Here is a 16,568-nt window from a genome sequence, read left to right on the forward strand (position 1 = left end):
GATGCCTTGGCTGGAATTGCAGTCTGATGTGATGAAAGCAGAAGGCACTAGAATTGCATAGGGGTCTGGTACATGTCCTGGAGTCCCTGAGATTCTTAGAAAGTGGCTGCCTTATATCTGGGGAAGGAGGAGGCCTCCAGCAGTTGCTGAATGAGGGTATTTCCCTTTGTGCAGTGTGTTCAGTGTGAGTCCCTAGTAGATTAGATGATGCTGCACATTGATGAATGTGCTTCATTGTTATGCTGTTGATTTAAATACCAGTATCTTTAGCAACCACTCTCGCAGGTATACCCAGAGGTACTGCTGTTTTTTCAAGTCTTTTTTTTTTTTTTTTTAATGTAGACAAGGCGTAATTTGCCAGTTTTTTTGTGGGCATCCCTTAGCCCACTCAAGCTGTCACAGCCAGGAAAGATGACACACAGCATGTTGTACAAAGGGTGAACCACTAAATCATAGTAGCTACCAAGCAAATTTACCCCTGCTCTTGCTATACAGTAACTATTCCTGGATGTTGCCTGTGGCTAAGTTGCTTCCACCTCAGAATTGAGACAGAAATGAAACACAGGTCATCCACCTACACCTGGAGTTTCTGTCCTTCTTTCATGTGCAAGTCAGAGGTCACTGCTCTTGGAATATTTGAGCAGTGGGAACACAGCCATTGCCAGAGCAACAGGGCTTCTGTTTAGAGATGTCGGAGGGAGTGAATGGTGTGCTTTGTACTTTCCTGTAGAGCACCTGACATAATCGTGCACCATTGTCAAACCAGGCAGTTGCCTGTGTTCTCACTTCTGTAATGCAGAGAAAGTCACTATCTGCTTTACGTGACTAATCTTGGAACATACCTTGATGCTGAGTAAGTACTTGCTTAGCTGTGTCATTTCTATAGCAAGTAACTTGTAACTAAAGCAGGTAAATTACTAGACCAAAATGTGTTTTGCCTAAAAATGTGAAACAAATGTTATCTAAGGTAAGCTTCAAACTGGATAATCAGAGAAGAGATAAATGATGTAAATATTTTAAAACAAATCTCTAGCATCTGCCTTTCCATTAGATTCCTTAATTATTTATGTCATGTTTAATAGAAGCCAAGCAAGCTGTCTCAGCTGAATGCTTAATTTAACTGGCTTGCCCTTTACTCATTAAACTGATCAGTTATTGATTTGTTTATGGTATGTTTCATAGCTTCCATCTTTTCAAAAAGGGAAATTAAAAGAGGATTATTCCTTCTTAGAGGTATCTGCTCATCGTATAGAGTGTTTGGATAAGAACACCTTTTCCTGTTAGGCTCTTTATTTTATTTTAAAACTAATAAAGTGAAATTGACTGTTTTGGTTTGTGTTTGGCTCCAGAAATTTTAAGATACATAACGATTCATGCAACCATTGCCACAGTTGGGATGCTAGAACTTACTTTTTCTGTTTTTAATATAATATTTTTATTTTTTGTGCCATTGATTTTGACCATATCCACCCTCATTTCTCCTCCTAACTTTGCCTAGATCCACCACCCCACTTCTCTACCAACAGCACACTTTTGATTTCTTAAGAGAGCAGACAAATAACTTGAACATATGGTAAACACTTATGATATCAGGTGAAAATAAGTGTGTGTGTGTCTTCAGCTTTTAGCATTTTGACATCAGTATGGAAATGTATATTTTTATCTTTGTAATGTGAAGTGTGGTCTTGGCCCTGACACTGAGATATAGGAAGATGAAGGTGTGCTTAGGTCCTTAAACATTTCTCTGGAAGCTAATTAGGACAAGCATTTTTCTTCAGCCTATTTTAGCTTAAATTCTGAAAATGTTAACTCTTTGTAGTTTAAAAGCCAACATCCTGTTCTGATGATGCTATAGTTCAAGTGTAAATTAGAATCCGTTCACAATATGCAGTCCTTTTCATTTGGGACACCAGGACCAGGGATTTCCTCTGCTCAAGCTCCCTCCTTCACTTTCTGATGCTATTATGGTGATTGATTGCTCTCTTGCTGAGAGGAAATGTGGGCACTGCTGATTGACTCAATGCTGTGCTGATGGTATTAATGAAGCCATGGATGAAATATGGTCTTGGTTGTCTTCTATAGGGGCATGCATGACTTTGCCAGTGTTGAAGGTGACACCAGAATGGGATGACCTAGCACTGGGGCCCTGCTCTTTTGAATATTCTCTTGTAATTGTTGCAATACTCACTGAAAAGTATCGTGAAAACGGGTTGTATTGCCCACTCGTTTTTATGGTCAAATGTATTGTAAGTGCAACATTCCTTTTAAACATTTTGATAATTGATTGAGATATATAAAATTCACAGAGCAGTAAAATAGAGAAGTAAGATGGTGTTCATAGCCTTTGGGGATGAAGACGTGTAGTGTAATTTCAAGACAGGGAACTATGTGCCTGGAATCTGTATAATGTCCTCTGCCCAAGGCAATAGAGCCATCAGCCATCTAAAAGAGAGAGAAAGCGAGGATGTAAATTGCTACATCAGAAAGGACCATGGAAGATTCTGTTGAATAAAATATGCCAGAGATGAAACAATCATAGACTGTGTGATTCCATGCATATGAGTTGCTTGGGAGTCCTCACAGTCCTAGACCAAAAGGGGAAAGATGGTTCCCAGAGCTCAGGCAGGAGGGAATGTAGCGTTGATCTTGAATGTGTGCAGTTTTAATTTGGGAAGATGAAACTTTTAGGACATACACAACATGTGACAGTTGTATATCTTTGTGGCTATACTTGATGACATTGAATTGTATGCATAATAAAAATGGCCAATGTATATGTATCATCATAGTAAAAGAAGTTCATTTTTGCTCTGCTCACAATAGTTAGGTCATGGAAACAGCCTAAATGCCTATCAGCTGAAGAATAGATAATAAAAATGTGACAACTATGCATGATGGAATTTTTTTTCAGCTGTAAAGAAAAATGAAAGAAAAAGAAAGAAAAATGAAATTATTAGAATTGCAGGGAAATGGATGGAAGTGAGATAACTCAGTGAGGTAATGCAGACCCAGAAAGATAAGCATCACATTTTCTCATACATATGTGGCTTTTATACTCCTTCCTTTAGAGATTTATTTTATTCTATTTATTTATTTGTTTGTTTGTTTATTTGGGGGAGGGGTGTTTCGAGACAGGGTTTTTCTCTGTAACTTTGCAGCCTGTCCTGGAACTCACTCTGTATACCAGGCCTTAAACTCACAGAGATCCGCCTGCCTCTGCCTCCCGAGTGCTGGGATTAAAGGCGTGTGCCACCACTGCCTGGCTGAGATTTGTTTTATTTTTAATGATGTATCTGTGTGGGTTATGTGCACAGGAGTGCAAGTGCCCACTGAGGTCAGAACAGGCTGTTAGATCCCCTGGAACTGGAGTTACACCACCTTGGAAGTGAACTTAGGTCCTGTAGTAAAGAGGTATGTACTCGAAACTGCTGAGCTGTCTCTCCAGCTTGTATCTTGTTTACAGACTCTTACGTACTACCTTTGTTGAGCTGATAGTATAGATACTCAAAACCAGGCAGACTGATGACTTCAGTGCAACAAAAATTACACATGATAGTTGTTTTAAAATGTATGCGCTCACCAGATTGCCCTTTCAAATTTAGCCTTTTGCGTTTAGGTTATTGCTTTTTCTTGATATTTTTGAGTTCAGAAATAAATAATAAACATGTAATTTCCATTTTCTAAGAAGACAGCTCCATATAACAGCATAGGATAAAAACACTGGCTTATTAATCTACTTAGCCATTCTTCACTCCCTGCCTGTCAAATAGTTGCCATATATATTGTGATCAGCCTTGGCATATCAGCTCTTAAATTATAAATGACCTTATGTTGAAATAGTATTGTTATACTGCTTGCTACCTGAGCACTTTGAGGCAAAACGACATTTATATACATACCCTATATGTGTGTGTATAAATATGGCTCTCATGTTCCTGCCCCTCTATGCAGACTCTCCCCAAGCTACAACATGGAACTGCACCAGAACAATATTCTCCCTTTGTCTTCAGTAAATTTAAGCCCTGTGTATTGGGCTGAAAGTTCCTTTGGTGAACTTAGGCCCTATGTGTAGGCTACAAACTTCTCTGGTGAACCTCAGCACAAGGGATGGGCTGCCAGTTCCTTACATTGGGATTTATATTAAGATCTGAGCCCTTCTAGAGACCTATAAAGGTAGATTCCACAATAGGACAACTTTTGAAGTCCTAGGTTTTGATTTTGTAAGTATTCACATATACTTTCCCCTCATTCTAAAAATTAAAGCAAAGATGATGTTTGTTGACCCACTTTTGCCAAATTGGTTCAATAAGAATCAAAAGTCTATCTTCCTATCAAATGTAGATATATTCTGTTTTGATCTCATTATTATGTAAGCATGCTTCAAAATATCACACTCTATCCCATTAGTATATACTGTTAACTATGTGTCCATAAAAAAGATATTTGCAAATGCAAAATGTGTGTATACATATATAATTATATATAATATATTATATCTTTGTATGTTGCTATGGTTAATTTAACTCTGTGGAATTTTTTACATTCATATTTGTGTGTGTTTTGTGTGTGTGTTTGTATGTGTGTGTTTTGTGTGTGTGTGTGTGTGTGTGTGTGTGTGTGTGTGTGTGTGTGTAGATCAAAGGAGAACTTCAGGGAATCAGCTGTCTCCTTCTACAATATGAGTCTGAAAGAATTGAATTCAGATCTGAGGCTGTCATTCTTGGCAGCAAGCACCTTTACCAGGTGAGCCATCTCACCAGTCCCTCGACTCTAGATTCAATGCCTCTAAGAACTGTTAGTGTCATGGGAACCCTTGTTGAAGGATATAGAACATTCCAAATTTGTGAAGCATGTAGTATCAAGCAGAGGGCACCTGCTAGCAGCAAAAAAAAAATAGTGTCTTAGTTAGAATTTCTATTGCTGTGAGGAGAAACCATGACCACAGCAACTCTTATAAAGGAAAGCATTTAACTGGGGCTGGTTTATGGTTTCAGAGGTTTCGTCCATTATCCTCACAGCTGGAAACATAGCAGTGTTCAGGTAGACATGGTGCTGGAGAAGGGACTGAGAGTCCTACATCTTGACCTGAAGGCAACAGGAAGTGAACTGAACTAGGAGTAGCTTGAGCATAGGAGACCTCAAAGCCCCACCCCACAGTGACACACTTCCTTCAACAAGGCCATACCTCCTAGTAGTGCCACTCCCCATTGGCCAAGCATTAAAGCACATGAGTCTATGGGGCCATTCCTATTCAAACCACCACAGGTAGGAATCATAGCAGAGGGCCAACATTTTTTTTTTTTTTTTTTGGTTTTTAGAGACAGGGTTTCTCTGTGTGTAGCTTTGCGCCTTTCCTGGATCTCGCACTGTAGACCAGGCTGGCCTCGAACTCACAGAGATCCGCCTGCCTCTGCCTCCGGAGTGCTGGGATTAAAGGCGTGCGCCACCACCGCCCGGCCAACATTTTTATTTCAGAGCATGTAAATTGTGTTCCCTCAGACAGACTCCTGACCATGGTGCTGCATCTGGTTAATTTGCTACTTCATTAGAAACTCAGCTTCAGCTCTTAGTAGGCTAGTCAGAGCCAGGTGTGTATGCTTACTAATTCTTAGGAGAGCCCACAGATGAAGGGTAGTTATGAGTAGCTACTAACTTCCTACTAAGAAGGTCACTCATTGGAGTTTACCTCTTCGCTTATGCTTTGGCAAGAATGTGTATGTTCCAGCCAGGGGAAGGAAAAGGCACAGCAAAGAGCAGGACCAGTCTGCGTATGTGACTGACTTGAGAGTGACTGCAGGGTGACAGCAAGGCACTAGCTGGTTGTTTGACTCCATAAGGTCCTTCAAAACATTCTTCTCAGGATGAAACAAGGTGAGAGATGTGAGAGGCTGCTGTGCTGTGTGCTGTGCTGGTCCGTACTGTGAGAGCGAGACACCACTGTGCACATTCCATGACAGACTTTTCACTCTTTCCGGCACCACTTTGTATCCTCAGAAGAGGTTTAGAACAGGCTTGTTAATTTGTTGCCCTCATTTTCTCTCTTGAATTTTATAGCATATATGATTCCCCCATCCTCATCTCTTCCTCCTAATCCTTCCTCTCCACTTCTTTCTGGTCTTTTGAACACTGCCTCTTTCCCTCACATATCCAGAAGTCAGCTGGCTTTCTTTATTGTCTGCTCATATGTCTTTCCCACTGTATATATTCAAAACACATTATCAGTAACTAAATTGAAATTTAAGAAAATAATAATAATAAAGGAAGGAAAGAAGAGAACTCTGGATCCTCTCGTCTTCAGCATTGAAAAAGTACATTTTGAGCCTCTTCAAGTATGAAACTTTCTGTATTCCAGTAGACAAAACCATGAGGTCTCAGCCCGCTAACTACTGAAGTTTCTTCTACTAAATGTCACCGAGGAGAACAGAAAACTTTGTGAGGGAGAAGGAATGCAGGTTAATTTTGAAGCACTCAAAAGTATCTTTTCTCTGGCTTTATCTGATTTTATATCTCTCTTTTTTTTTCAATAATTGCAAATCACAGGGAACAGCTAAGCAGTTCTCCCATGGAACCCTCTAAAAGCTATTCCAAACACCCCGTGGGAGCATAGATTAGTGTCTGCTGATGCTGCCTTAGAGGCACAGGGATCAGGCCTTTTTTGAGTATTTGTTCGCCAGCACTTATATGTTTCGATCTAAAGGAAAACGCTGTCTCAGATTTGTTAAAATGATGAATGTTTTTCCTACCATCTCTCTCAGGAAATGGCGAAAATCCTCAACCACCCCAGAGTCTACGCTTTTCTCCACATCCCAGTGCAGTCTGCCTCTGACAGCGTGCTCATGGACATGAAGAGAGAATACTGTGTGGCCGACTTCAAAAGAGTTGTAGATTTTCTCAAGGAGAAGTAAGTCTGTTAGCACTTTGGAAAATGACCATTTCTTTCTTTCTTTCTTCCTGCGTTGTGTGGCAGCAGGGTACTACTATAGCCTTGCAGTTATGGTGTGCAGCACAGGGCGAGAGTCCGGAAGCCCTCGAAGCCTGCAGTTGCCTTGGGGCCCTTGATGTGGTTTCCTCTCTCCCCTTCCATGTGTGTACCGAGCACTGTTGATTTGTGTAAGCTTGCCCACCTTCCTACGGCAGTTGGAATTGTGATTGTTTTCATACCTGACCTGCTGCCTAAGCACTGCCCTCCCTTCACTAGCCTTGAAATCTCCTTTCATGTGGCCTTTTGAAGTTGTGAGCTGACTTTGACATGGAGGAAGGGACCAAGTCTGTCACTATAGAGTGGATCATTTTCTCCTGACTAGCATTTTCACAGCGTCTGGAATTGCCTTGCTCTTAACACTGATGCCTGTAGTTAACTGGAGTACTTGCAGTTTACTGGGAGGTTGGAGGATTCTATTTTCTTCAATTCAAATTGCTGTTGACCAAAATTAAGGCATATTTACACAATCTCAGACATGAATGATAATTTTGTTTCCACAGAAAAACACTTGCAGCCCATAATTATGTTCTTCAAAATCTCCCTTCCAAACCTGGAGTGCATTCTATGATTAGACAAGGCAGGAAACAGAGGTGCTGGCCACGGTCACCCAGACCCTCCTCTAATCTAGGGTACCATCATCACATCTGAGATGGTATCATTTATCTTGGCACATTTCTGGTGTGGTTTTCTCTACTGTCTGTAATTTATGTTTTACCCCCCACTGTTGTTGTTTCCATTTGTTATTCATAATTATGTGGTCTTGCGTCATGTCGATGTCCTACATGGGTATGATTGCTTTATACAAATTGTTAGCGATTATTTTTTCCACCTTTAATTACTCACTAATTTATATGGCATACACTATTACAGATCTTCTCTTATTTCCTCTTCTCATCTTTCTTTAACATGTCTTTTAATTTTTTTCCACCTCTAGGCATATCTTGATTATTCTGATCACCAAGAATAAAGACATTTAGGATGCATTCAAACAAATAGGGCTAATTGTTCAAATATTCAAATCAGAAATAGGAAGAAATAGGATTGTATAATTCTAGCATTGTCTGTGCACCCTTTAATGTAACAGAATCTTGGCGAATCTCTTCCATCTCCTACACTCTTGGATCTTGAGTACAACTGGCCCAAGCTAAATAATATGGATTTTCATGCCAAGTATATGCCATATGCCACATCCTTCCCATGCATTTGTGGCTCCTTTTGTAGGTAAATTTGTCTCGTGTAGTAAACTCCTTCCAAGCACTATGACACTGGACATTTTCCAAATAGCAAGTAAATTGTTATTCCTTTGAAATTTCTTACCTTTCATGTATAAAGTGGCAGCAAAGAGTGTACACATTTCATGCATGTTATACATTTTACCAGTGTAGACAAGCATCCCCTTGTGTAGAACAGAGGAGAATCCCATTCAAGAACTTTGTTGGGTTACTGTGATGAAATGAGACTGAGGACTCAGTACCTCTGCTCTGCCTCAGTTTGTGTAAGTGCTGATTCAGTCGTTTGTGCTAATTAAACTGGTCAATAGTTTCCCAGCACATTCCAGCCTTTCGTGGTACTCTGAAGATTGACCTGTTGAATGTGTTGCATCTTAAACATTTTCAACAGCCTCCATGTATAAAGGTCAAATGGGAGTCACATTAAGATGTTAGAAAGTCATCCCTTGCCATTTTTCATAGACTAAACTCTGAGTTGTTTCCTTGTAGCCTCAGTTATCTGTGGCATTTCTGTAGTTTCCCAAGATGTATTTGACTAGCTCAAGATCTTTGAACCAAGGGCTCTCACAGGGTTCTTTAGTGTTCCCATCATCACAGATGTCAGAGGTCCCTGGAGAATCTAGGTACTAAGGATGCCTGGAGAATGGACTCCACCTCACACATGTGCATCCATAATTTCGGCTTTGATGACTGCAACTATGGAGTATAAAGTATGATGATAGCCGCTCTACATCTACAGGAGATTTTAAAATTAAATAAGCATTGTCCTTATACAGCAGGGACAGAAGTAAACCTGTCATAATGAAGCTCACAGTTAGATAATGAGTAGAATTCAACGGAAAGCTGTATGACAAAGCCAGTAAGATAATTGGGAAAGTCTCAGGTACCCTATAATGTCATTGTCACTGTGAACAAAGCAGTCCTTGCATGGTTTTAGAAAGTTCATCAGAACCATAAAGCTAGGGAGAAATAGCCCATCTCTACTCATGAAGGTAATGCAAAACAGCTCTGTTCTCTGACAGAGAGATTGCTTGTCTAGACCTTGGGGAACCCCATTCATCCAGTGAATAATTCTGTTATTGTGGGCAGTTGGAAATAGATGGAATATTTACACTGGTTGTTATTACTCATTTTACAATTACTTTTCCCATTAAAAACTAACATGGTTTTATGCAAGATAGATTTGTGCTTATTTTAGAAATACAGAAGTCCTAGGGATTGCTCTAAGACCAATAATATTGTTTTGTCTGGGATTTATTAATGTATGATGTTTTCATTCTTAGAGAGCTTCACACATCCTGGTTTGTGTCCAGCAGTTGATCACTAAATGTATTTGTGTATACTTTCAGGTTTTCTTTGCTTTATTTCCCTTATTTTCATTAACTTTGTTATTTGACAATAACATATACATTACATAAGATTCATATATATGAATCTCATTTCCCCTAAAATCTTTGGAGCCTTTTGTAATGAATCTTTAACAAATAGGAGTCATTTGTTTTCTTCCTTCAACATTGTGAGGCTCACAGATCTTTATGCTGTGAATGAGGGATGAAGCGTTTCCCAAATTTACCACAACATATAGCATTAAGTCTGGAATCCACAGATTTAGGGAGTTTACTTGAAGCTGCAGGCTTTTAAGCCACAAATTCGAAGTCTTTATTGAGCCCTGTTTCTCACACAGTGGAGTGGAGGTGAACTCTTTTTAATTAATTTTCTTTTACAGTTGAAAGTGCTCCATGTTTTAGCTGGGAGCAATCTAAGTTTACCTGTGAGCCAACTCGTAGCTGATTCATTATTCTCTTCAGTTATTTGAAAGTTGGCAGCTATTTTCATAACAGCAGCTGGATTGAAGATAACCTGGTAGGATTGGCACATGTTGAGGCATATGGGAATTTATTAAATCATGCAGGCTTTGCAAAAAAAAAAGAGAGAGAGACTAAATGACTTGATATGCTCATTTAAAACAGCTGGCCACAAGCAGAGAGTCATATGACTTGAAGTCTATTCAGATTTATTAGCCCAGCAGATGCTTTTATTTAAATGAATTGAGGGTTTCTTGAAATGCATGGTGGGCTTTGGAGGAACATGAAGAGAACTGTTGAACAAAGCAATACATGCAGTTCTGTGTTTTTAAAGTCTGCTTTTATGTTTTTAATAGGTATATCATACATTTTACTACTTAATGTATTCCTGAGATTTTAAAAATAAAATTTGAATTGTTCCCTTTTCTTTCTTTCTTTTTTTTTTTTTACTGTTATGTTATGTACTGTTTTTAGGATTCCCTGACTTTGAAATCTGTTATAAAAGATGTTAGTTGGATTCCCCCTCATTCCCAGCCTCTCTGGGAAAGCATCATACTAATCTATCCACGTGCTGAATTATCTGTCTTTCCTATCATTAGTCATAATTACCATGTGCCCATTTACCAGAACACACTGGCAAAAAAGATGAAGTGTATTAAAATTGTGTTTTATTCCACCTTGTCCATCTAGTTTTATTCCTAGTGGCTTTGAGTGTAAGTGGTGATTAGATATGGTAACTCATTCCTGTAATTCCAGTGCTTGGAATGGTGAGATAGGAGGATCACCACTATTCCAAGGCCAGCCTGTTCTACAGAATGAGACCCTATCTCAAAAACAGTGGGGAAAAATAAACAGAAAGAGAAAAAAGAAAAAAGTAGCAATATGTGTCAGAATAAAATAATCTGAATAAAGAAAAATAAAAGATCCCTTTTAGCAAGGATTAGTTAGTTATATTTTTCTCCAGCTGCATTTCCAGATGTGTTGGTGTTCACTGAATAAGCTCCTGTGAAATAATGTCCTCAGAAGTGTTCACTGGCTTTCCAGGATTATGTCATTTCTGGTGTCTCTAACTAGGCTACTACTTGGGTGTTCCTGGTGTCATGTTCACTAGTTTATCTTTGTCATTTTGCTTTACAAAGTGGTGTTCTCTTCACTTCTTTCTGTTGCTATGTTCAGAATTTTTTAACAGAGTAAATATATTTCATTTGAACAAGTGTCAGTTAGAAAAACACATTGACGTTCTTTGCAGTGTGTGCTCCATTCACAGTCAGAGAATTGCATGCTAGGTAATTTTTTATCGTGTGTTTTAATACCATACAGTGTTGTGAACACCCCAAGTTCAATTCATTTGTTTGAAAATGAATGTATTGTCTATTGATTTGGCTTCTCGGTTCCTTCTACCCGATTAAGAGAAATTGCCACACCATCCTTGCCACTTTATAGGCTTTATGGTTGTGTTATCCTCTCGGAAAACAAAAGGCTATCATCTTCTGAACTTTGGTACATTTTTCCTTGCTCAGTGCTGTGCCCCTCAGATACAGGTCTGAGTACAGATCTGTGAGGCAGGAGTCTGTAATAAGTGTCTTTTCTTTGTCAGTGCTTTTGTAGTCCAGTTGCATATTGTCTCCTGATTACACTAGACCTTAGCCACTCGGACAGTACAAATGGGTTCAGTCTACGTTGTATCAAGTGAATATTAGAGGAGTGGGAATGATTAAAAAGTTTTCCTGAGGCCGGGCGGTGGTGGCGCACGCCTTTAATCCCAGCACTCGGGAGGCAGAGCCAGGCGGATCTCTGTGAGTTCGAGGCCAGCCTGGGCTACCAAGTGAGTTCCAGGAAAAGGCACAAAGCTACACAGAGAAACCCTGTCTCGAAAAACAAAAAAAAAAAAAGTTTTCCTGAAATCTGTAATAATAAACTAATGTGTAATAGGGTGAGACTGTCATTTTCAACTTGTGATTCTTCTTCTGGTTCTAACATTAATTAAATGAAATGAATATAACAACAATGATAACATGATAATGTTAAGCTTTTTGAGCATTTACTTGTATGCCAAGAACCTTGCATGTATTAACAGTTTTATTCCTCCAGGACAAAGCTAGTGAGTAATTTGTCCAAGGTCATGCAGTTAACACCAGAACCTTCTTGCACACCCAGGTGTGTGATTGTTCAGCCAGTGCTCTAACTAGTGTGGTGTGCTGTCTGGCAATGGAGACCACAATGTGGGGTCAGCAGCTAGTGAGGAGACAAAATGTGCAGTATTCACTTAGACTGGAGGTGGTAAAGGCATGTATGGATGTGAAACAGCTCCTTGGTATCTGATCTCAGGACATGGTTGGGCCAGCAAGTGTGTGAAAATGCCTGCCTCACAAACCAGATGCTCCAGGACCCATTCAAAGCAGAGAACCAACTCTTGAAAATCATCCTTCCACATGTGAACCTGCATACATATGATTCACCCACACACATGGAAGGAAGGGAGGGAGGGAGGGAGGGAGGGAGGGAGGGAGGGAGGGAGGAAGGAAGGAAGGAAGGAAGGAAGGAAGGAAGGAAGGAAGGAAGGAAGGAAGGAAGGAATTAAGACATGGTATATGATAATATACTTAGCCAAAGGATTTGGGAGTGTGAGTTGTGTCCTGGTTAACTTGATCATCAGCTAGATTGCTGTAAGAGTCACCTACAACATTAATCAGGCCCAAGACTCAGTATATATAAAGTATATGTATATTAATTATATGTAATTAGTATTACATTCCTGCCGTAATGTCTTCGCCTGCTATGAGACCTAATAAACCCATCTTCCCAGCTGTTGTGTCCTGTCAACTATTTAGCTGTAGCAATGACAGAAGTAACACACACAGGTAGAAATGGTGAGCTGGATTGTTGTGACAGTTAGTGTTGTCAACTTGATTTCATCTAGCATCTCCTGGCACATTGGCCTCTGGGCATCTTGATTCTTTAATTGTGGTGGGAAGACCCACACACCGGGTGGGGCTACTCCTGGCTGTGACCTGGGCTCTGAGTAGAGAAAGGAGCTAAGCTGCAGCACGCCTTCGTGCTGTCTTTTGACTCATGTGGAGTGTGATCAACATGGAATGCACCACGACCTGTGAGTCAGAATAGACTCTTTCTCCCACAAGTTGGTTTTGTCAACGTATTTTATCATAGCAACAAAAAAGAAACTAAAATAGAAATTGGTACCAAGAACTGGAGCTGCTGGCTTGATCAACTTGACTGTGATTCTTAAGCCACTGAAACTATTTTGTGGGTAGAAGAGTGTGTACTTTTGGTTTAAAAGCCTTTGAATGTTGGAAGAAGAGCTTAAAGGGCCATTCTGGTAGGATCTTGGAAGACAATACTGAGAAAAACACTGATACTGAGTGGGGCCTAATTCGTAAAGTTTCGTAAGGGAACAGGGGTAGCATTTACTGACACGAATATCTATGAATCAGTTCATTGAGCTCCCACAGTGGCACATACTAGGAAGAAATTACTGTCCCCATTTTACAGAGTAGGACATGAAGGCACAGGGAGGTTAAATGACCAGTCACAGAGCTTGTAACTGAGCCCAGATTAGAAGAAATTAGGAATGGCAGTTTAGTAATCAAAAACAGTCTGTGCAATTAAACAGAATGTTTAGAATGACACAAGCCTTCTCCTAGACATATACAACCTCTTTTTGTAGTCAACATCTCCTCATTTATATTGTTGCTGGTAGTCCAGGCTGAGGGACATTGGATTAGAAGATCTGACCTGTGTAAGGATGTGAACCATGAGAAGAAGCTATGAGATCTTTGTCAGCACCAGTGTGTTCAGTGAATGAAACTGTAGATTTTCCTAATGAAGTATAGATGTGAACTTCTTCAAATAAGACTCAGTACCAGTCATCACATATTTTTATTTTATTTTTTAATTATATGTATGTATGTGTGTCTTAATATGAGTATGTGCCCATGACTGTAGGTGCCCTTGGAAGACAGAGATGCTGGGTCCCCTGAAGCTAGAGTTAAAGACAGTTATGAGCTACTTGATGTGGGTGCTGGGAACTGTACTCTGTTCTGCTGGAAGAGTGGAATGTGATCTTAACCACTGAGTCATCTCTCCCGTCCACGTTTGTCATATCTTGTAGCAATGTTTTCTTTCATAATCTAGGTGGTGACAATTTTAAATTAAGTCAGTTTCTCCTCCTGTGCACTTCTTATTCCTGGAGCAAAGTACATGGAACATGAGACACAAATCCTTGCTGGTCCCAGCCTGAATTCCTAACGGTAGGCACCTAGCCTCCTGTGCAAACCCAGGCCAGGGGGCTCCAGGTCACTGCCCTCTGCTTCCTTGGCTTTGTGCTTAGCATCATTCTCAATGCACATCCTTAGGCTTCAACTAAATAGTCTACTCTGGGACAGTGTTTCTTCAGAAGCCAGGTAACAATGAAGGGAGATGTGCACAGGGCAGGTAACCCCTATGCATGTGTGTATGTGTATATGATATGTGTACAGGGCTCGGAACCCATTGTGCTACCCAGTCAGGAGCAAGTAGGAGGGGAATCAGTAGCCAGCGTGTTTACATTTGGGAAGCAAAAGCACTGAGATTTAACATTCATCTCCTAAAAGCCAAGCAGGATGTGGTAGCACACATTTATCCCAGGACTAGGGAGGTTGAGGCAAGAGGTTTACCCATTTGAGGCTAGCCTGACTACACAGTCAGATCTTGACTCAAAAAAGAAAATGCTTATGTTCTATGTCAGTCTTATGTCAGATGCATGTTAAGAGTAAAACATCAAGATGTGAGTAAAACTGTGTTCTAAGAGCTGATCTTATTCATCATAGTTATTATACAAGTGCCTATAGCCATAACATTTGGTTTGCTATACTGAAGTCTGTTAATTCCATAAAGAAGTACATGAATGGTTGATTTTTGTTGTTGTTGTTTTTGTTTTGTTTTGTTTTCTGTCTAGGGGGAAACACTAAGTCACAGATCTTATATTAAAAAACTTTCTTTAGATAAAAGTATTTGTTTGATCTTGTTTGTGATGTACTTAATCCTACCAGTATAAGGAAAGGCTTTAGCTAGATCACACTGGCGTGTGCATGCCCATTTTTATTCATTTTAAAGTTACAATCTGACTTGTTTTCAAGTGAGAAAAATAAAAGCAGTAGAATAAAGAATGTAGAGTCTGATCATTGAGTGTCAATGAAGATCAGAGCTTGGCACAGGGAGCGTGTAGAGCCCCAGGGTTACAGGATAGACCTTAAATCCCATGGCTCAAGGTAGCTTTGATGTTCAGCTATCATTAGCAGGACTTTCTATCTCAAGGCTCATAGTAACTAATTCAAAGCTAACTCTCAAGTCTGTATTTCCAAACACCAAGAGAGAGAAAGCATGCAAAAGACACTGTGTGTGAAGTTGTATTAATATGTAAGTCTTTATATGTCTTATTTGAATAGAGCATGGTCATGCCTAAGCACAAAGGAAGTTAGGAAGTACAGCACTTATTCCAGGCATCTATACATCTATTTTTAGATGAAATGAATCAATTATGAAGGGGCCACCAAGAATTTCTCTGTCAGGGTATACAGTTTTTAGCATCCTCACTTAATGGCTTTAATAGCTGCCCCTAAAAAGAAATGAATTTATAATCATTATTTTTAGATATTATGCCTAGTTTTATACATATCAATAATATTTATATTGTTGATGATAGTTATTCTTTCTCTCCAAAAGCAGGTGTAATGGTACAGGTTTGTGATCCCAGCAGTTAGGGTGCTAAGTCAGTAGGAACACACACACACACACACACACACACACACACACACACACACACACACACACGGACTCCTTCATGAAGGCCTAGAGAACCTTCTGCCTGGGTGCCATGGTTGGGTATATAATGCCAAGGTGGCTCCTCCCTTGTGAGCAGCTACAGTGGTGTTGGCTGTTTTTGGTTTTGTTCACTCTGTTAGAGCAGAATAAACCCTTACTGGCTTGAAATGGGACAGTTGTGTTTCTAGTGGTTACTTTTTCTTTATTGTTGCCCTGTTTTTCTTTGCAAAGGTAGGAAGTGACTACTCCGGTCCTCCTTTTACAGTCGTTTCAAGGCAATGATAGGTTTACATGGAGTAAGTTTATTGACTTAGTGGACAAGGGAGGCTGTGCCTGGTCTACCTTGTGTGATGTTTGCAGCATCTTCTATCATACTTGTTGTTACATGGTTTTTCTTTCCTTTCTTGCTTTTAATTAATTGGTTTCTGTTTTCCTAGCTACTAAGTTATTGCTTTCCTTCTAGGGCCTCTCTGTCATAGTTTTCTGACAATTTATTTCCACAGCAGCCCATTTGTTACAGTACTGCAAGCATCCTAGGTGTGTTTTGTAATTAGATTTGTGTCATAATCTTCCCACTGTTGTGTCAGGTGTTGGGTGTAGACTTAGAGTTCCTAGAGGACTTCTGTTTCACATTCACAAATAGACTGGAGGCCATCTAGCATAGATACTATGGGCTTAGATCCATGAACTGCAAATCCTATTTTTGCCAAAAGCGGTAGGTAGCCCCTCAGT

General features: G+C 39.9%; 1 protein-coding gene across 1 annotated transcript in view; it reads left to right on the forward strand.

Annotated features, from left to right (window-relative positions):
• The window catches only part of Cdkal1 (CDK5 regulatory subunit associated protein 1 like 1), a 570,376-nt gene that overhangs the window by 357,897 nt on the left and 195,911 nt on the right, over nt 1-16,568 (forward strand). The window contains 1 exon segment of the mRNA XM_052727871.1: nt 6,756-6,901. Within this exon segment, the coding sequence (XP_052583831.1) occupies nt 6,756-6,901 (146 nt within the window).

Source organism: Peromyscus californicus, unplaced genomic scaffold (assembly GCF_007827085.1).
Source record: "Peromyscus californicus insignis strain IS unplaced genomic scaffold, ASM782708v3 Scaffold_8__1_contigs__length_139910024, whole genome shotgun sequence".
Lineage (NCBI taxonomy): Eukaryota > Metazoa > Chordata > Mammalia > Rodentia > Cricetidae > Peromyscus > Peromyscus californicus.